The 19,813-nt window shown below is 50.5% G+C and overlaps 8 protein-coding genes across 8 annotated transcripts; 5 read left to right on the top strand and 3 right to left on the bottom strand.

Moving 5' to 3' along the window:
• Window positions 1-919: 919 nt before the first annotated feature.
• Window positions 920-3,336, top strand: BKA67DRAFT_663378 (kinase-like domain-containing protein; the record flags this gene model as incomplete). The annotated part of the gene is made up of 5 exons (XM_046108172.1): window positions 920-937; window positions 1,001-1,027; window positions 1,078-2,016; window positions 2,069-2,884; window positions 2,950-3,336. 5 exons carry the CDS (start codon window positions 920-922, stop codon window positions 3,334-3,336), a joined length of 2,187 nt encoding a protein of 728 aa, XP_045953536.1.
• A 552-nt stretch (window positions 3,337-3,888) lies between these two features.
• BKA67DRAFT_581391 (uncharacterized protein) lies at window positions 3,889-4,679 on the top strand. Its single transcript, XM_046103912.1, has 3 exons — window positions 3,889-4,392; window positions 4,442-4,507; window positions 4,567-4,679. Exons 1-3 carry the CDS (start codon window positions 4,288-4,290, stop codon window positions 4,612-4,614), a joined length of 219 nt encoding a protein of 72 aa, XP_045953535.1. The 5' UTR covers window positions 3,889-4,287; the 3' UTR covers window positions 4,615-4,679.
• Window positions 4,680-4,878: 199 nt separating this feature from the next.
• BKA67DRAFT_423982 (uncharacterized protein) lies at window positions 4,879-6,250 on the top strand. The gene is made up of 3 exons (XM_046096828.1): window positions 4,879-5,552; window positions 5,605-5,736; window positions 5,793-6,250. The coding sequence occupies exons 1-3, from the start codon at window positions 5,067-5,069 to the stop codon at window positions 6,012-6,014; spliced, it is 840 nt and encodes a 279-aa protein (XP_045953534.1). The 5' UTR covers window positions 4,879-5,066; the 3' UTR covers window positions 6,015-6,250.
• On the bottom strand, window positions 6,250-7,501 carry BKA67DRAFT_423969 (uncharacterized protein). The gene is made up of 2 exons (XM_046096827.1): window positions 7,352-7,501; window positions 6,250-7,282 (listed from the first exon to the last, which is right to left on the bottom strand). Exons 1-2 carry the CDS (start codon window positions 7,416-7,418, stop codon window positions 6,486-6,488), a joined length of 864 nt encoding a protein of 287 aa, XP_045953533.1. The 5' UTR covers window positions 7,419-7,501; the 3' UTR covers window positions 6,250-6,485.
• A 562-nt stretch (window positions 7,502-8,063) lies between these two features.
• BKA67DRAFT_663375 (Oxysterol-binding protein-domain-containing protein) lies at window positions 8,064-11,667 on the bottom strand (the record flags this gene model as incomplete). Its single annotated transcript, XM_046108171.1, has 2 exons — window positions 8,064-9,260; window positions 9,310-11,667. The coding sequence occupies 2 exons, from the start codon at window positions 11,665-11,667 to the stop codon at window positions 8,064-8,066; spliced, it is 3,555 nt and encodes a 1,184-aa protein (XP_045953532.1).
• A 1,641-nt stretch (window positions 11,668-13,308) lies between these two features.
• BKA67DRAFT_540481 (methylcrotonoyl-CoA carboxylase beta chain) lies at window positions 13,309-15,141 on the bottom strand (the record flags this gene model as incomplete). The annotated part of the gene is made up of 3 exons (XM_046100781.1): window positions 13,309-13,431; window positions 13,488-14,523; window positions 14,579-15,141. 3 exons carry the CDS (start codon window positions 15,139-15,141, stop codon window positions 13,309-13,311), a joined length of 1,722 nt encoding a protein of 573 aa, XP_045953531.1.
• A 309-nt stretch (window positions 15,142-15,450) lies between these two features.
• On the top strand, window positions 15,451-16,785 carry BKA67DRAFT_540480 (acyl-CoA dehydrogenase/oxidase; the record flags this gene model as incomplete). Its single annotated transcript, XM_046100780.1, has 2 exons — window positions 15,451-16,643; window positions 16,695-16,785. 2 exons carry the CDS (start codon window positions 15,451-15,453, stop codon window positions 16,783-16,785), a joined length of 1,284 nt encoding a protein of 427 aa, XP_045953530.1.
• A 1,232-nt stretch (window positions 16,786-18,017) lies between these two features.
• On the top strand, window positions 18,018-19,412 carry BKA67DRAFT_595169 (uncharacterized protein; the record flags this gene model as incomplete). Its single annotated transcript, XM_046105131.1, has 5 exons — window positions 18,018-18,083; window positions 18,132-18,375; window positions 18,616-18,994; window positions 19,055-19,171; window positions 19,232-19,412. 5 exons carry the CDS (start codon window positions 18,018-18,020, stop codon window positions 19,410-19,412), a joined length of 987 nt encoding a protein of 328 aa, XP_045953529.1.
• Window positions 19,413-19,813: the final 401 nt, after the last annotated feature.

Below are 19,813 nucleotides of genomic sequence, written 5' to 3'. Positions count from 1 at the left end.
GAAGTGGAACTATAGTCTTACGATCCACTCTCCACTCACCTCTGTCAGTCGATTGGCAGTATAGACAGTGTAGTTACTATGTCGGATCTGGATTCTGTAGCCACTCTTGCCAAATTTACTCCTAAGGAGGCTCGACAGCTTCCTCGAGTCCACATTCTGTGTTGGCAAGACAAGTGACTTTTCTAAGCCTGCAGTACTTGATCGTCGGGTCGAATACCCCCACATCTTGGCTTTCTTGGATTAGTTGGCTAGGTTGGTAGTTGCTTCGGGGATAGATATAAGAGCGACTTCGTTATCAAAAACTTACTTTGAATGATTATTGATTGACGGGGTCTTGATGGGAGGGAAAGCGTGTTTTGGTTGAGTGAAAGCGAAACTGAAGGAACTTGAGATTTGACGTGGGATTCCTTGAGGCCATTGATTTAGCGACGTAAGACTCGAGTCTGGCGGATGGCACGCTCATCATGCACCTGCCACCTGCCCGCATATATATAGAAGCAGGCTGAGCGGTTGTGATACTTCATTCGGCGAAACCCGCATCAGCTGCATCATGAGTCCGCAGTGCTTGATTGGATATCAGGAAACTGCCCCCTCTCACTCCAGACGAGAACGCCTCTCCATCGATGCGCATCCGACACTGGTTTGTGGCAAGATGAGTGATGATGGTCAGACCGCATGGATGCAGCGCCCGTGGAACCGTAAAACACCAGTAGCCGTTTGGGGGCGGTGGCTGTAATGATGATTGCTTCGAATGAGGCCCGAATTTCATAAGGCATCCGAATACTTAAGGCTATCTGCTTGCCAAATGGGTTTGCCATGTCCAATTGTTTTAGCTGTCACGAATGCGTGTCAAAGCGACAGGCCCCTGCACGTTATTCAGTGGTCTTCCTTGGGTCTGAGTACATAGACTCGATTTCAAATGGACAACCAATCAGCAGTGGGTTAGAAATTCTCGAAAACTGGTTTCCGCGAAATACACTAATATATACATGCCACATAGGTTCAGACTGGAAAAGTTTGGGACATTGTTAGCCCTACAGACATTCAGAATCAAATAAATATGCTGATGTGCTACAGATCCGTGACGTTCAATCGGGTCGTAAAGGATCTGTGCTGGCACATAACCAGCCGAACTTTGAGAATGTCGATTCGAGTTCTGGCACAGCAAGGAAACATTCAAGCCAACTTTCGGTACCTCCGGGCTCTGGAGGACCACCGTCGCTGCCCAGTACTGTATATGATAGGGGTGACAGCGAGAGCCTGCAAGACGCTATCCAGTTCGCACAGCACTTACCTTCAACTTCGCACCCAGCAGACATTGCGCAAACGGGGACATGGCAGGCCCCTGACAGCCAGGACATGGCTAGCAAACTTCGCGCCGCCATGGTTCAATCCTATAGGGGTAAAAGTGAGGGCAAAACGTTTCTACCACGAAATGCACTACAAAAGATTGTAACCAAAGAAGCAGTACAGCAGGAGCTCGAGAGGAAAGGTATTGATAATCCTTCGTGGCCGGCTCAGATATGCAACATCATAACATACCGGGATGATAATGAACGAAAGAGAAATACCTCCCGTCGGAAAATATTTGCGACACTGGTCATGATAAAAGAAGTCCAGCTAGTCAACGACTTTCTCACACAGGGCATATGGGACTCTCATTTGCCACTCAAGGTTTGCAAGGACGAAGGCAAAGAAAACACCCTCTGTCCGCGCAATAACAAATCAAAGCCAGCACTTTCAAACGAGAACGATATTTTAAGGTGGTCATTCAATGATGTTGGGTTATTCGAAAGCCACCAATGGTTTGTCACCGTCCCGTATTTCACAAAAGTAACCGAACCGATGGACAAGGTTCATTTCTACCCTCTAAGCAGTAACGATATCTTGCCTTTCATCGAATGCTTAGAGACATTAGAAGACGAAAAGGAACGCCGCTCTTTTCTGTTCGGACACAATGCTACTGTAGATCGCATAAAAATTCACCCCGATCACCACAACTTTGATGTTCGAATAGTTAGTACCAAGCACTTTGGCACTAGAGTTGACCAGACTAAATTGTATATAGGGGAATTCTGGAGCCGATTTTGCTGTAAAACGTCTTGTGGACAATGGCAACAGTAAGCAAGCGTTCGATCGCGAGGTTGATGCCTTGAAGAGATTTAGTCAGAGAAAAGAGAGATATATCATCAATCTTCTGGCAACGTATGCGGTTGATGGACAGTACCATCTTCTCTTTCCCATAGCTGATGGAAACCTTCGAACCTTCTGGAAACAAAGTCCGGGTTCCGAAATTATTCCCGGAGCCGCCCTTTGGCTTGCACAGGAATGTCAAGGTATCGCTGCTGCATTGGCCAAGATTCACAATCTCACAGCAAGTATGCGAGCCGATTTGGAACTTCATAGTTCTCACTATCGCGCTTATGGTATTCATGGAGACATCAAACCGGAGAATGTTTTGTGGTTCAAAAACATGCCAAGCCACCTCGTCGAGACTGGAGTAGAGGAGGGCAATAAATCAATCGGATTTCTCCAGATATCGGACTTCGGAACCGTCAATTTCCACGGGACAAATACAGCTACATATAACCAAATTCCGGTCATCCACACGACCTATGCCGCCCCAGAATCCGACAGTGGCCGAAACTCTCTGGGCTCTGCTGCAATTGATGTCTGGGCCTTGGGGTGTGTGTATCTTGAATTCATTACTTGGTACCTCAAAGGATCCAGAAGTACGGAGGACGATTTTACTGAAATTCGTGTCCGTGAGGAGCAGGAGATGGATGCTGAGAACGAGGGTGTCGCGCAAGACAAATTCTTCATAAAGCGGAAAACATGGGTCACCGGAAAAGAGTATCACATCATCAAACCAGATATCCTAGAGGTAAGAAGTCTTGGTCCCTAGTGTCGCTAGCTATGGCCAAGCATTCCATGACTGACAAATCATAGTGGATCGCTGGCCTTCACAATGACCCACGCTGTTCACCTTTCATTCATGATTTTCTAGATTTTATTATGAGCGAGATGTTGGTCATACCCAGAGAAGATAGGTGTAAATCGGGTCGTGTATCCGGGAGGCTACGTGAGTTGCTGGTAGCGTGCGAGAACAGCAAAGATTATTGCGAGATAGGGAGACCACGCACTTTGGCAGCCTTGAAATCTAAATGGCTGACATTAAAGGGAGAAATTCGCTATATGGGACGCTTTATCAACTCTCATGGCTTAATGTCGGTCTTCGTAGTTTTGGTGGTTTTCCTAGCTTTGAGCTTCCGGCCGCTGGTCAAGACCATGCTCGCGCCACAGACATTGTGGGATCTAGCTTACGGTCACGTCTAAGACCTATCAAAATATTTAGTCACATTATAAGCCATTATTTGGAACTGTTTCAAAACATACCCATCTGTAGTTTCGTAATGTGTCCTCGACGCTTCCCTAAGCCACTCGAAAAGTTCCTATACCGACTCAGCAACTAGGCCTCGACACAAAAAAGGACCCAACCTGTCCCACCCCCAAAAATAAAATTTTAAAAAAATGCTGAGGCAGAATTTCATACCGTTGTTAGTCCCGGTTCTGCAACTGTGATCACCCACTGGCCATGCTTGGGGCCCTGTACACTACGCATTAGAGAGCATCATTCTACTATCGGTGCGGCGATCACATGCGTACTTTGATGGCGTATCGGCCTTTGGCAAGCGTCCTTGCTAAGGCTTGCTTGAGCTTCTGGCCGTCATGGTAGTCTGCAGTGAAAAAGTATTGTGGCATTTTGGGTAGGACTTTTTAATCATGTATTTGGAGAGACACCAGGGAGAATTCTGCCTTACCCCAATGTGGCGGACCTTTTTATCGGCTTCATTTCACGCGGTTATTGCTGTTGCAGAGCCGCATATCTTCCTAGATGAGACACGATCCGCAGTCATCACAGCCTGCCTCTTCCACTCGATGAGGGGTTCATTATATGCAGCATTGACCAATCAGAGGAGGCTGGCTGATGCAATATGTCCGACGTTGCAGAGGAACACGTCCGGTGAGGAGAAACTGCAAAATCCATTGGTGGGCCAGACCTGCATCTGATGAGATGACGGGAGATAAGGCGTGTTGCGCCCGAAGAAGAGCATCTGAGTTAGCCAGCGTTCGGTTTCGGTATGGCGGGGCACCCTGGATTCTACACTTTTTGTATAGTATCGATGTACCGCGGCGGTGGGTATAGAATCAGGATGCAAACGCCGTTACATACATGACCAGTTTACGGCCTATGTCATTTCTTTGCTCGACAATCTCAAATGAGCTATGGACTGGGTACGGCAACGATGGGAAATGTCCGAGGTAGACCTCAACATATTCCAGTTCGATAATAGGAGAAGCCAAGTCTTGAGTCTAAAGTTAAACCATGAGGTAATATATCCCGCCTACGAGACTATGGTAGCACTAACAGCATTTCTAGGGCAAGAATATAGCTCAATGTGATGATATCAAATCTGAAGAACAGTGGTCAGATTGGCTGCAGAAAGTACATATCACTATACGCCGACTGCCTACCACAGGCTATTCTAACGGCGATTTTCGTAGGAAAAACAAGCTGGCGATATATTTAGTCATAGCACAAGGGTCCTGTAAGAAACCCTGGATTATATGAGGGCATTAGTAACCGTCAACAGATTGGGATGCCGTCTACACGACGACGATGATGATGACGATGATCCAGACTTTCGAAATCCTATGGTCTTAGGGTATCTGCCATTCAGCAAGAACGTTTTCCAGCAGGTTCAAAAATGCTTCCATATTCATGAATCAATTGCTCGAGTGATCAATCGTCACTATGCAGCAAGCTTCTCAAGATCATTCATACCGTCACAGCTTACTGGTGAAAACGCAATTGGTGAGTGTATTCGACCGAAGTGTGTTGTAAAACAATTTCAGGTGTTGAGGTTTTGCTTAGTTTATACCTGTCGCTCAACCTCTGACTGGGCTGACGATTTGGCTTTGTCGGTCACCCACTTCCCTGATCGTGGCTCAACATATGGCGTGTTTTTTACGGTTGCAGCGAGCACCAACGGGATTGCACATCAATGAAGAAAATCAACTCCCGGCTCACTAAGGAATCTGAGGATTCCCTTACTCACCCAATGCTTCTCATAGGGGTCTTTGCGGAAATCGAGAGGAACCGCATGAGGAGTCTAGTAAAAGAAAAAAAGTCGGGCCTCATGAATGCCATAGAAGCCCTGCGGGAACTGGGCTACGACGCAGTGGGAAGGCTGGAGTCGCCGGTAAGTCCTTGGCTCGCGAACTACGAAGTCAAGAACGGCTTGGAACACTGGACAAGTATTTTGTCTAAGATGATTGCTCATATCGACGAACTCGAGGAAAAGTGCTACGCGAGTTGCACAGCCCAGCCCAGGGACGGTACTTCACTACTTGAAGAAGAGCGCAAGGATAAACTGCGCGATGTAGGCCGCCGCATAAAAGAAAGACTGCAGGATATTCTTCTAGATTATAAAGAGATGATAAGGGACTACGTGATGATCACAGATGGCTTGACACTAGCAACAAACCTGGTACGTAGCGGCGGCCGTTTGGTCACATGATATGATCAACTAACACTGTTAGGTTTTGGCCCGAGACAACGTCCAGATATCAAACGAAACCATCAACATATCTAACACAGCAGTGAGAGATGGCAAGCAGATGAAGTCAATCGCCCTGCTTACCATGATATTTTTGCCTGCTACTTTCGTCGCAGTAAGCACTCTTATTCGCAGCCAAGCCCTAAAGCTACGCCAACTAACACGGCTCAGACTCTTTTTTCAATGTCGTTCTTCGAGTTGGGCTCGAGCTACATGTGGCTGTATCCTGCTGTAGCGGTCCCATTGACTATCGCCGTAGTAGCCATTTATGTTTGCGTGGTTCTACTTCCTGGTCGACTACCTGGAAGTAGGTCAGCGTCATCGCTACGCAGTAATAGGGGAAGCACTCAGCAGAGCAGCCTCACCGAGAAGACTGGCACTTGGAACTCTTAAACCAGGAGCTTCTTAAGCTGATCATCAGTGGACGAAGCTAGCACAGCTACTCGAGAGTATCATCACTGGCGTCAAGCAGCCAAGAACCCTTTTGTCATATCATGCTCCTGACTGTCCTTTCGATGATTTCTAGGTCGCCATACATGTTCTAAAATTGTCATACCAAGATCATCTTTTAATAACCAAACATCTACAACGTGGGAAATTCATCAAAGGGGGTCGCAATAAATCAAGCCACTATGAGATACTAATTTCTTCCATGATGCACAGACTACTGCGTTCACCAACAGTAACCGTGACAATAAACGTATCTCTACCAAGAGTGGAAAACGCAGTCTGATCGTCTCTCTGATATAGGGTAAGCGCGGATGAGTAAACGAAAGCCCCCATTGCAACCTGGAACTGATGGAGGGTTTTGCCCCATCACATATCGTAGTCCATCAAACCCGTCCAACCCCACAAGCCTTACGCTCAATCCTCGGTCTTTTTCGGCTTCATGGCCTTACTCGCCTGTTCCAAGGCGATCTCCCTCGCCCACTTATTCCCATCCCTCACATAGTCGCGGACGTGGCCCGGCACCGCCTGGACCTTATTATCGGGGCCGGCCACCGGCTCGCCCATCTGCGTCCACACCGGGACGACGCCCGTCCAGACCCTACCTGCCACCTGCTCGTTCTCGAGATCAAACCTGTCGTCGCCGGGCATGCCGCTGCGGATCTTGGCGCTGCCGGCCGCGACGCGGACCCGGAGCAGGCCGGTGGACGCCATCTCGGCCCCGGTGGGTGGGACGCGGCTGTTTCTCCAGCGGTCCGGCACGACGCCGTTGGTGACGAGCTCCATGGCGTAGAGCTTCTCTTCGACGTCCGTCACGAGGGCCGCGTGCCCGAACAGCGTCGCGGAGCGGTAGTTGTACGAGTGGTTGTTGGGCGTGAGGGCCAGGACCAGGCCGTCGACGTGCGTCGCGGATATGGTGACGGGTAGTCCCTGTTCCTCACCGTTGCTACTGCTGCCGCTGCCGGTGTTTTCACCCTTTTTGTTGTTGTCGCTGTTGTTATTGTTGCGAGATAGGTTCAGGAGCCGTGAGGAGATGTAGCCGTGCAGATAAAGATCGAGCACGTCACCTGTGTCCGCGCTCGGCCGCGCAAAGGAGCCCATCTGCCCGATCATGGGTATGCTGACGGGAAAAGGGGAGGACGGGTCCGTGAAGGACACATTGATGAAATGGGTTGTATTTACGATCTCATGAATCTGCTGGAGGGAGTAGGATGCTAGAATATGTCAATGATTTGTGTCGAAGGGAGAGCACTGTGGAAAGAGCTAGGGCCATTGGCGTGTACCTCTGTTATTGTACCGGTTGACGGTGCTGAAAGGCTGCTTTGGGTATTCGAGCTCCTGAGATGGCATCTTAGCGTTATTTTGTTCCACGGCTGTACAAGCGATGCGATCGTTTCATCAAAGCAAGTTGAAGTATCCCGACTCAATTATGTCTCTTGAACCTCCGGTGTTTACGCTCTGTTGGTGTTACACAAGCGTCAGGTGGTCGTCCCTTATACTCGAACAATAACCCGGGTTATACGTTTGAGTCATTTGTATAAATAAACGAGATCGCATACTCTTGCATCAGATCTATATAAGGTCCACCGTGAAGTCCACTCTGGCTCTGTTTTAGTAACCGGGGTTGCTGGGAATTGATGAACACATTCAATCGGAGACGATCCAATTGGCTGTAGTTTACTGAAAGGGGGGCAGACAAGCACATGAGGAAGGTCTAGCAAGTCAAGTTACTCCTCATTTCTGTTTGTAGTAAGTACAAGCGGCCCGGATGAGCACGCCAGCGCTTCTTAGCGGCATATTTCGATTTAACCTTCAAAGATGAGTGAACCATATGACTCCTCGTTGATCAAAGGCGCAAGCATGATGTGGTTGAAGAAGGAACTTTATACTTAGTATACTATTTACGTAACTCATACAGGCCCTGAGTGGTTTCTAATCACTAGATTGGCTATTCAGGCATGCCATCTTCCATCCGACACATTTATAATCCTCCACCTAACTTCTTTGCGGAACGAAGATCGGCTCGGTGCCTTCCCAGGCTGTTTCGTCACCTGCACCGTGCTTCGCTCGTTGTTGCCAATATTTCCCGTTCCACTTCCAATATTCAACACCCGTGACAGGGTGTTTATCCTTTACGAACCAGGGAGATGCATATTCCTCGCCCCTGGCCTCCCGCTCCTTTCTGCGCTGTCGCTGCTCGTTTTCGAGACGGTCCTTCTCGGCAGCCGCAAGATCATATTCACCGTCCTCCATGGCGCGCTGATCGGGGCGGTGGCGGGAGTCCGTGGGGCCAATCCAATTGGCTAGATTATCGTCGATGTGGTTGAAAGTCAAGACAAAGGGTGTCAGGTTGAACGGAATATTCTTGGGTCGTTCGTTGGCTTCCCAAATAAGGAACACCTTCGACGTATCACTTATGGCTCCTTTGTGGAACGAGGCACCTCCAGCGGGCCCATCGACATCAACCGTTGCCTCGTAACCGGGCGTGTAGCGAGCATAGATCTTGGAGTTCCATCGACCGCCGATACTGACACGAGGGCGACCATCGGCGTCGAGAATTTTTCCAGCTATCTGATATGCACTTGAAGCCTTCCAGCCACGTTGCTTGAAGTCAAGCTGGCAAACCTCGCCAGTCGTGTGGTTGGTGATCTCCACCAAACCGTAGTTGTCAACCACAGGGTTGCCTGTAATGATCCCGACAACCTGAGAGCTCGGTTTCTTCCACGAATAAATATCGGGTTTACCGCCCGAAGTCGGGCGCAGCTCCACAAACCAAGTGCCAAGATGAGCAATGTCAAACGATTTTCCATAGAATTTAGACCTGACATTGGATTCGCCGTAGTATGTCCATTTCGCAGATTCGGCGTGAACAGCACCAATCGGAGGATGATGGCTGACTTGTTCTGTAAAGAAACGGTATCCCTTGTCGGGTCTAACATACTCGAAGGTTTCTCCAAGCAAGGGGTTGAACGGCTTCGCAACACGCCCGATTGTCGAAGCAAACTCACTAGCTGTGAAAGCTGCCACGTACAACATACGCTCGATCGAATCAGTGCGCTCCGCTGCGTGATCTAGGAGATCGGCATACTCCATATCCTCGCCAGCTCGGAAGAGCATAGACGTTGGCTCGTTGAATGTAACCGGCAGGGTCATCTTTGTCATGTCCTTGCCGATCAAGTTCTTGAGGATACCCTAGATCATCATTAGCAGAGCTTGAAACAGCAGTGGGCTATTGACTTACCCATAGAGAGACCTTGGGGCGATCATCGTTATCGAGCCTGAGACGCTTTCTTATACCATTCTCATAGCCTTTGTAAGAGTCACTTATGTCCAGACCCCCAGATACCACAATGTCCTGTGATTCACCTGGCTGCGACGACTCAGCAGGAGGTAGTGGTTCTGCCTCGACTTCCCCAGCGTCGACAGCATCGTAGAACTCTTCTTCATCAGTCGCATCATCGTCAGACAGATCAACGACTTGAGAAAGAGCAGTTGGTCTGCGGTTGAAACTTGCTGGAGACTTCTGATCCTGGGCAAGTTCCTCCTTGACATCGGAAGGACTAGCAGCCACTAGATTGGAGCTATGGGCGATGGCAGGGAGCCCTTCTTGCTCCATAACTTCACGAAGAGCTTTCTTCGTTATCTTGTGCTTCAGCTCGGCCTTGCCGACGCGCTCCTCGAGTATTTCCTGTTCCTGGGCCACCTTGGCCATGCTTTCTTCCCACATTTGTCGCATCTCAATTTCTTGATCAAGGCGGTACTGCCAATGCGCGTCTCTGTCTTTTGATATCCTAAGAAGATCTCCCATAAGTCCCTTCAAGCTCCTGATGGCAGCATCGTATGTGGCCAATGCTTGTGCTGCTTTCGGGTCAACCAGCGACATATTGGGATTTCGGTGAGCCTCGGACTGAAGCGCAGCACTGACTTGCGCCATCGTATCAAGCTGTAATTTGGCCGATTGAGCAGTGATGTTGAAGGCATCCTTCGAAACCGCGGGCCTCTCACCCGAATTTGAGTCGTCATCGTCGTCATCGTCATCGTCATCGTCATCATCGCCGCCAGGAATTGATGGTGCTCCATTGCCCCTGAACCGTGCTTCTGAAGCAGCAGCATCCGCGAACTCGTCGTCTACACTCCCACTTGTGCTGGCGCGTGTCAACTGCTTAGTAACGGAGCGATTGGTTGGGAGTCTGGACAGCTGCACGCTGTTCCTGCCAGCGTCAGTGAAACTCGCAGCTTCGCTATGCATATCGGCATTTGATCCGTCGACACTTTTGGCCGCAAGCTGATCCTTAGCCTGGCGGAGAAACTCGGCGTTGTGCGCCTTCTGTTTCTCCTCTTCTTTGGCTTGATCTTTCATCCACTGGATGGCATTATTCAAGGCCCAATACCAGCGCTTAGCCTCAACTTCGTGGTTTGCCTTGAGGGTGTATTTCACGGACGATTTCCCAAGAATCTCGAACTTGGTCTTCTCATCTGTACTCATATGCAGCTTCGCGATGCGCATACTGATAGCACCACGGCATGCATTCTCGGCATCGTCTTGGTGCTTGTAATAACTCAGGACGCCATTCTCGAGCACGAACCATCGTAGTTGGTATCCCTTGCGATAGTTGGTCCACTTCTTCAAATATCCCTTCATGGCCGGGTCGCGACCACCAAGAGGATCGCCATTCGCCGCCGGGGTGCCAGCGTTTGCGGAAGCGACGTGTCCCAGCACTGCCTTCTCCTGTATCCCCCGCTGTGCTGCAACAGCAGCGGGTGACCGCTTCAACATGGCCCTTGTGACATCGTCTTTGGTGACATCTTGAGGAAGCTTGCCTTTGCGATCTCGGATGAATGGATCGCCGCCATGGAGAAGCAGAGTCTGGATCAGCTTGGAGTCCTTCTTGCGGGCTGCCTCGTGTAGTAGGGTGCCACCTGACTGCACCGTGGTCGGATCAGAGGGCAACTCGGTACTATTGATATCCAGAACAGTCTTGACGCGGGGTTCTTCCAGCACTTGGCCCAGCGTATCGTATGTGCCCGCTCTCACGAGATCCTGGACCTGCTTGACCTTGTCTTGAACGAATAATGTTCTCGAGAGTTGCAGGGACTGGAAGATGTCGGGGCTTCGAGCTACATCCAGGGGGAGTTTGCCCTGGTTGTTTGCTATGGCATCGTTGATGTCTTTTTGATCCAGCAGTAACCGAACAAGATGGCCGCGGCCAGCGGTTGCAGCGACATGCAGGGGCGTGTTGCCATCTTTGTCTCGTGCGTTGACGTCTATGTAGGTGGCACCGTCGGAGAGCACATATTCGACAACGTCGTTCTCGGAGCACTGTATGGCGAGATGTAGTACGGTGGTATCGTCGAGGGGTCCGGCGCTGGCGGCATTTATGGACGAGGTGCTCACTCGGTTGGCATTGTCGGAAGTTTCGCGGATGGCCTTGGAAATGGCAGCAGTGTTTCCGCTCTTGAGTGCTTCGACATATCGGAATTTGCGAACAGCTTGCTCAAGTGTTGAGCCACGCTCTCCGCCTACGGAGAGCCTGGACTGGGGAGTCGCAGGTGCACCGCTTGATTGCTGCTGCTGCGAAGTGACCCGGCCCAGCGACATCCTCTGGCCTTTGACCGAGGGCTATGCGATGGGGCAGCTGGGGATTGGGTATTAGAGGGGCGGGCTGCAGACACGTGCGACCCGTCTTCGGATGCGGCGTCTTCGTCGTTGCGGCTCTCCTTGTCCTTGTCTTTGCGACGGAGTAAATTCAGGGCAGAGGAGCGAGTGCGTTTATGTGTACTGTTGTTGCGACGACAAGTTAGCTTTTAGTGGCTTGCATAAAGCACCCCCTTGGGCCTTTGGGCCTTGAGTGAGCGGGACTCTGGAGGAGGAGCTCGAGCAGCGCTTCGTGGGTTGGGTTCAAGGTTCCATGGGCCCCCCCGCCCAAAGCGATGCGATGCGATGAGTTGGGAGCGAGGTGAGATGCAATGCGATGCGATTCGATGCGCTTTCATCTCCCCTCCAGAGCCAAAAAAAGGGCACGGCACGGCACGGGCACACGGGCTGAGTAATCCAACACGATCTGCACTGTACATGTACTCACCTTTCGCCTGTGTCAGACATGCTGTTCCAGCATAAGTGGTGTTTTTCTTCTTCCAAAAGTTGCCCAAAGGAACAGTCGTATACTAAGAGTGGGGAGGGGAAGCCATGAATAACTCGACTTCACAAGGTGTCTTTAGGGGGATGGGAAGATTAGATGTGAGTGTGGATGTTGACTGTGGGTACTTGAATCTGGGCAATGGGTATTATGGGTTGTCCGTACTTGTGCTTCGACTCTTGTTGTTATCAAGACGGCTCTTTTCTTCTTTCGAGGCAGTTCAGGGCTCTAGGTTTCCCCTCGATGGATAAAATGACATAATTCTTGCGCTCGAGCCAGTTGCCCCGAAAAGGCACAAAGGGCTCCTCCAGTTGCTCTAGCTACAGTAAGTACATACAAAGGCGGTTGTCGCCAAGGGTAGGAGTTGGTCTTCTCACATGGTACAGTCTTGGCACATGTGACCGTGGAGACAAAGGATTTCAATACTTCCACCAGTGCTACTGTATTGCTGTTACATACTTGTCTTTAACATGAAGACAAGAAAAAGTCGCACAAAGTACCAATAAAGAATCACAAGGAACACATTGCCGCCAAGTGCACTCTTCCTGGAGAGGACCGTCAGGTTTAGATGTGGGTTTACCCTACACATGTATGTAAGGGGACAATAGTCAAATCAGGAACACTTTTCTGTTTAGTAAGAAAACTACCGAGTAGACTAGGTTAACCAATAACCCCGCAGCCTGGAGTGAGCCCCGGACAAACTCATGCTCAATTGGCTACTAATTATCACTATGACCAAAGGATGCCCTCTGACATCATACATACACCTGTGTTGAATTCTTGCGACCGTACAGTAGGGGATCGAGAAATTGAATCGCCGAAAGCCCTCCCCATATCGAGGTCTACCAGCTATCGGCGATAGCGAAATCTGCGCTTTCGAGTCGGGGTTGCATGAACGTCACACTCTATACTCATTCTTACAAAGAATTGTCTGAACAGAAATTGGGATACAAGTGACGCATTGGGTGTCCATGGTTCATTCGGGTTTCTTTCAATGGCAAACGGGACCGTAACATCACAGTTTGTAAAGGGCTTTCATGCCTGCTCACATCTTTCGGCATGAGATCTCGGTCCCGTTCTCGGTCTCGGTTAATCGAGCCGTCCTACATTCTGAAAACACCAAATCTTGTATCGCCATGCTTAACCTCGTTCTTGCCCGATAGTGCTGCCCTCAAACCCAGACCGAGATATCGCCTCGTATGTTGGGGAGGAATTACGCCATCATCCTACGAGAATCGTTAGCATTGCCCAAGTGTATTAGTGATATAGTGTTTTCACTTACCCAAAGTCTAGCTGATGAGTACACAGCATCGCTCTCTTTCTCTATCCTATCTTGCAGCTCTGGATCCGGCTTCTGTCCAACCGCCTCCATCACTTTGGCCAACTGCTCGGCTCCCATGACCCCTATCTTGGCATTGGGCCACATCCACATGAACCTGGGGCTGTAAGCGCGACCGCACATACCATAATTACCCGCACCGTAACTGCCCCCTACCACGACCGTGAACTTGGGCACGTCGGCGCACGCCACTGCCGTGACAAGCTTGGCACCATGCTTGGCGATGCCTTCTCTTTCGGCTTCCTTGCCTACCATGAACCCACTGATGTTCTGGAGGAAGACGAGAGGAATGCCTCGTTGAGCGCAGAGCTCGATGAAGTGAGCGCCTTTCTGGGCTGAGGTGCCGAACAAGATACCGTTGTTTGCGACAATGCCGACCTTGTGGCCATATATGCTGGCAAAACCAGTCACCAGTGTCGCACCGAAGTCGCGTTTGAACTCGGCGAAGTGGGAGCCATCCACGATGCGCGCAATCACTTCGTAAATCTGCAACGGCTTCCGCAGGTTTGTGGACGCAATACCCAATAGCTCGGACTCGGGATATAGGGGCTCTGATATGGTAGCTGGGGCAGGGTCCGCCTTCTTCGGCCAATTCAGGTTGCTGATACACCTTCTAGCCAGGACAATAGCGTGTGCATCGTCCACGGCAAGGTAGTCGGAAACTCCTGACACGGATGTGTGCATTTCACCACCGCCCAGCTCTTCAGCAGACACCTCCTCGCCTGTAGCAGCTTTGACCAGTGGCGGACCAGCAAGGAAGATGTTGCCCTGCTTTTCAACAATGATGTTCTCATCGCTCATGGCCGGCACATAAGCACCGCCAGCAGTGCAAAGACCCATGACAACCGAGACTTGGGGAATACCCTGCGAGCTCATGCGCGCTTGGTTGTAGAATATGCGCCCAAAATGGTTCTGGTCGGGAAAGACATCAGCCTGGTTTGGGAGGTTTGCGCCACCCGAGTCCACCAAGTATATACAACTGTGGGTCTGTTAGCTAGTTTTCCACGGTACCATAGTATAGACCTTGGACCCACGGTAACTTGTTCTCCTGTGCGACGGTCTGCGCACGCAAATGCTTCTTCACCGTGATGGGATAATACGTGCCGCCTTTGACGGTACTGTCGTTGGCGACTATCACGCAAGTAACACCCTCTACGACACCAACACCCGTAATGATCCCACCAGCCGGCACGTCGGCATCGTATAGATCGTGCCCGGCCAATGGTGACAGTTCCATGAAGGTTGTCCCGGGATCAATTAACGCTGTGACTCTGTCTCTTGGAAGCATCTTTTTCCTTGCTAGATGCTTCTCTCTGGCTTTGGCTGGACCGCCTTGCTGGACCGTCCGGGTCAGCTTCTCCAGCCTAGCCATTGCCTCGGCCATGAGCCGCTCATTCTCCCTGAACTCATCGCTGGAAGAGTCCACGCTACTCTGTATCACCGATATAGCATTGGCCTGGTAAGGCGCTGTGTAGGAAGCGACCGCCCTTGAGGATGCTCGAGACAGGACATGGCGGGGAATGTGCTTAGGTCGAGGCGTTCGGGTCAATTGGCGAGACAGGCAGAGCAGGTCCTTCGAGGACCTCGAAATCGACATTGTGAAGAGTCTGGTATTTCACTGCTAAAAGCGCAACATCATGCAGTCCCGGGGAGAAAAGAAAGAATCAGCCAGCTCACGAAAGTTTGTTGAAAGCCGAGCACCCAGAAGCCCGCGTGACGCTCTTTCCAGCGAGGGAAGGTGATGCTGGGCCGACGAATGCCGCGCTATGCCGTTGTACCGAGGACGCGGGACGTCAGAGCTGGACATGATCAACTGCACACAGAAATCTGTGGACGGTATTTGTTTTGAGGCAGGCTTAGGATTGACCTTTTTCTTTCACCCTCATTCAGAATCTCAAAAGTAGTAATGGCAAGCATAAAGCCCTTCCGGTTTCTGGCCGCCCCTACGCGGCAAGCAATTGCGTCTGCACCTCGGCGCACGCTCCCTGCTCTCCAAGTCCGCCACCACTCATCTAAGCATCCCAAGGGCTTCGAGCCGCCTTCGACAGCTGATTTATCAGAACTGCGTGCGAGCGTGCAGGAGTTTGCGCGCCGTGAGATCACAGAGGAAGTCGCCGCGCGCACGGACAAGACAAATGCATTCCCCAATGAGATGTGGCCCAAGTTGGGCGAGGCTGGTTTCCTCGGCATGACGGCCGACGAGGACTATGGCGGCCTGGCCATGGGATACCAAGCGCACTGCGTGGTGCTGGAGGAGATTTCCCGGGCCAGCGGATCGATTGGTCTGAGCTATGCGGCACATTCACAGCTCTGCGTCAACCAGCTTCAGTTGAACGGGACCACCGAGCAGAAGGGAAAATATCTCCCGGGCCTCATTGCAGGTACAAGCATCGGTGCGTTGGCCATGTCTGAGTCGGGTGCGGGCAGTGATGTTGTGAGTATGCGCACCACGGCCAAGAAGGTCGATGGCGGATACCTCCTCAACGGCACAAAGATGTGGATTACGAATGGTCCCGATGCGCATATCATAGTGGTTTATGCAAAGACAGAACCCGAGAAGGGGTCCAAGGGTATGACGGCGTTTATACTAGAGACAGAATCCAAAGGCTTCAGTTGTGCAAGGAAGCTGGATAAGATGGGTATGCGCGGAAGCAACACAGGCGAGCTTGTATTCGAAGATGTATTTGTTCCTGAGGAGAATGTGCTGGGCAAGATCAATGGTGGCACTCGGGTATTGATGGAAGGTCTTGACCTTGAGCGATTAGTCCTCAGTGCTGGGCCACTAGGTCTCATGCAAGCCGCTCTGGATATTGCTCTGCCATTCACACATCAAAGAAAGCAATTTGGTCAGCCAATTGCGCACAACCAATTTGTCCAAGGCAAACTGGCAGATATGTACACGAAGCTGCAAGCATCAAAAGCCTACACGTACAGCACGGCCAAAGCTGTAGATGAGGAGGGTTTCATCAAGACGCAGGATTGCGCCGGCGCCATTCTCTACGCGGCAGAAAGAGCGACTGAGTGCAGTTTGGATGCTATCCAAGTTCTTGGTGGTATGGGCTACACGGAAGAAATGCCGGCCTCAAGGATACTGAGAGAGTAAGTTTTGCATGGTTGCAGCACACCGTACCATGGCTAACAGGACAATAGTGCAAAACTGTATGAGATTGGCGCAGGGACGTCAGAGATCAGAAGGATGGTCATCGGCAGGGCTTTTAACAAAGAGTATAAAGATGCGTGAGTGCGATCATCATGTCTAGTCATTTGCATAACGGGAGTACTTTGATACCGCTTGGAGACACATGTCTGCCATATCTACAAGCAGCCTTCTGCTGAAGTGAGACAAGGCAATGGAAAGGAATAACCCCACGACCTAAACACGAACCATAAGGTTTCATCAAGTGAAATATGCCCTGATCAACCGAACCTGAATGCAATGTTGACTAGTCAACGAGGAATCTGAATAGCCTTGCACGGTGGCCCAGGACCGTGCAAGTCGTATTGCCTGCAAGACTGGCTCCAGCACTATTAGCGCTCAACACCAGCGGTGCGGTGCGCTCACTAAGATGCATATTCTATTGTTGGTAGGGTTGACCGCTGTTTTAGCTAAGTATCCGATTGAACTCTGTTCTGAAACCCCTTTCCTGTACACCGACATCGCAAGCCAGCACGAGCAGCTCTGTAATCTCCACGAATGGTATGGGAAGCTTGACAAGTTGATCACAAGCGTACTGCTCCCCGGAACGTCTCCCGATTCACCAACCTGAAAAAGATTCGAGCGTGCCAACCCCACCAAGAGCTCTAGATCAGCAAGCGACCAGGTCAATCGCCTCTGAAATGGTCAGCCGCAGAGGCCAATCTCACTGTAAAAAGCATTTATGACGGGTCGACGCCGGCCTAGCCGTTACTTTGGCCCATTATTTCCCCCACATGTTGGCAAGTGGGCAACTGTATTGGTCGTTGGTATTCCAGCGCAACGGTCTGGGGTATCCTTGGGGGACCCCACCATAGCTCTAAGCTGTCAGGTCAGAAAGGCAAGAGGGGCAATTTTTCGTGTTTCTTCTGAGCAGTGACCAACAAGGGACCAAGGCCAGCACAGCTGTGCTGATGATGCATGATCGTGAGATTTTTCTTGTTGGATTCTTTTCGAGTTTTCTAAAGAAATTCTGAGGTGCAGTGGATTGTGATTTCTTTCAACTTTGCATCGCCTCGTATGTGGATCGGTCTCACCAGAAATTAGAGGGTTCAATCTATTTCCCCAAAGCCCATTGCAATTATAGCAAGCTCACTTGAGATGATCAGGGTCCTTCTTTAGTCTATAATAATAACCCACAGCTCTATACCCACCTACGTCATTCCCGTTCTCTAGGATCAGGAGCTCCTAAAGCTGTTTTATAGCTTCCCGTCATCTTATACCTAAAAATATTTGACATTCGTCCGTTCATTGCGCGCATACATACCCCACAGATCACAATGCTTTCGAGAAGCCTCATTCGAACTTCGCACAGAGCCTTGCGCTCAGCAGCCCCACGAACCATTGTACCTGCCTTGTCTTTACATACCTCCCCCATCTCGCAACAGAAGAAGCCTGTGCCCGGATCATTTGCCCGTACCGATGACTCAATCACCGTGGAATACCCTGAAGAGGGTGACTTGCCGTCCAGTGTACCAGTCCAGGGCCGCGGTGGCCAGCATATGAAGCGGACACTGGCCTCGTTCTCGTTGGAGGGTAGGGTCGGCGTTGTCACTGGAGGTGCCAGAGGCCTAGGGCTGGTGATGGGTCAGGGTATGGTTATTTCGGGCGCTAATTTGGCAATTGTCGACATGAACAGTAAGTAACTTCCTCCTGTTTCTGGTATAGTAATTGGTCGGAGGAGATATTGGAGAAGCCGGCAGGAAAGCGTTATCGGACATCTCACCGAAAGTAATCTCTTTGTACACCTATCGGATTCGGGTACCCTATTGCTATAATCTTTTCTTTATTGGACCATACTTCGCAACTTCAGGACCATTAAAATCACACTACATCAGTAGAAGAATGAAAGCTGACTTTTTTTTTTTCATTAAATAGAAGAAGAAGCTGAGAAGCAGGCCACCGAGCTGGTTGCGAGCTTTCGAAGAGAAAACCCGGGGTCGGCTCGCGTTCCCAAGGTGACTGCTCACTACGCCGATGTGTCGGATGCGGACAGTGTCCAAAGTTGCATTGACGAGGTTATCAGAGAGCACGGCAAGATCGACAATCTTGTGACCAGTGCCGGTTTCACGGAGAATTTCAAGGCTGTCGACTATCCTATCGACCGCATGCGCAAGCTGTGGGGCGTCAATGTTGATGGAACGTACTTGTTTGCAACAAAGGTCGCCAGGCACCTGATGGACCGCAAGTCCCCTGGCAGCATGGTGTTCATTGGCAGTATGAGTGGTAGCATCGTGAACGTTCCGCAACCTCAGGCGTGAGTTTAAACTAAAACCGAAGGATCTGCCATCCGTCACTAACATAGACGAATACATAGTCCTTACAACGGTGCTAAAGCTGCAGTTCGACACTTGGCTGCATCGTTGGCTGTCGAGTGGGCCGAAGCTGGAATCAGAGTCAACTGCATCTCTCCCGGTTACATGCTGACTTCCTTGTATGTACTGTCTTCGTTGCTAATATAACTGTGGCAAAGTACTAATACAACCGCATCCAGAACCGAGAAGATTCTAGACGACAACCCAGATCTGAAGAGGCAGTGGACTTCGCTCATCCCGCAAGGGAAAATGGGCCAACCCGTCGACCTGATGGGCCCTGTCACCTTCCTGCTTTCCGATGCTTCGCAATATGTTACTGGAGCAGACCTGCGTGTTGATGGTGGCTACACTGTTACCTGAATACCCCACGGCGTAATGATTGATCGACTGCGTTTTAGACCAAAAGGCGTTGAATTTCCACGGTTGAGAAGATGCTATGAGAGACAGCCCTGGCACGTATGCAATCACGAAATAGAAATGAGCCAAGTGTGGAAGACAGAGCATCACAATTACAAGCTTACGACATGCGACTTGCCGTGATTCAGAATGTAATACTACCCAATCATTATGTGGTCGTGGATCAGGTGTCAGACACATCACGCATGGTGCTGGCCTACCGAAGTTGGAGCACAATAAGTGTAGGAACCTGCGTATGTCCAACATATCACGGCATTTATCGCCATCAGTTTGATATATACTCCTAACCTGAGCGGTTGATTTGTGCCCTCGTCTCCGGAAAGTTCTTCGAGCTTACTTGCTTC

The sequence above is a fragment of the Truncatella angustata genome (assembly GCF_020726525.1).
Source record: "Truncatella angustata strain MPI-SDFR-AT-0073 chromosome Unknown BKA67scaffold_9, whole genome shotgun sequence".
Lineage (NCBI taxonomy): Eukaryota > Fungi > Ascomycota > Sordariomycetes > Amphisphaeriales > Sporocadaceae > Truncatella > Truncatella angustata.
Note: the sequence above shows the minus strand (reverse complement) of the source record. Positions and strands in the feature narration are given on the sequence as shown.

Excerpts from the sequence above, each read along its gene's own strand:
- BKA67DRAFT_423969 (XM_046096827.1), bottom strand. The coding sequence starts at position 7,418 with ATGCCATCTCAGGAGCTCGAATACCCAAAGCAGCCTTTCAGCACCGTC. Across the intron at positions 7,283-7,351 it reads CAACCGGTACAATAACAGAG|CATCCTACTCCCTCCAGCAG; the intron begins GTACACGCCAAT and ends GACATATTCTAG.
- BKA67DRAFT_423982 (XM_046096828.1), top strand. The coding sequence starts at position 5,067 with ATGAAGAAAATCAACTCCCGGCTCACTAAGGAATCTGAGGATTCCCTT. Across the intron at positions 5,553-5,604 it reads TGACACTAGCAACAAACCTG|GTTTTGGCCCGAGACAACGT; the intron begins GTACGTAGCGGC and ends TAACACTGTTAG. Across the intron at positions 5,737-5,792 it reads TGCCTGCTACTTTCGTCGCA|ACTCTTTTTTCAATGTCGTT; the intron begins GTAAGCACTCTT and ends AACACGGCTCAG.
- BKA67DRAFT_581391 (XM_046103912.1), top strand. The coding sequence starts at position 4,288 with ATGGACTGGGTACGGCAACGATGGGAAATGTCCGAGGTAGACCTCAAC. Across the intron at positions 4,393-4,441 it reads GTCTAAAGTTAAACCATGAG|GGCAAGAATATAGCTCAATG; the intron begins GTAATATATCCC and ends CAGCATTTCTAG. Across the intron at positions 4,508-4,566 it reads GGTCAGATTGGCTGCAGAAA|GAAAAACAAGCTGGCGATAT; the intron begins GTACATATCACT and ends CGATTTTCGTAG.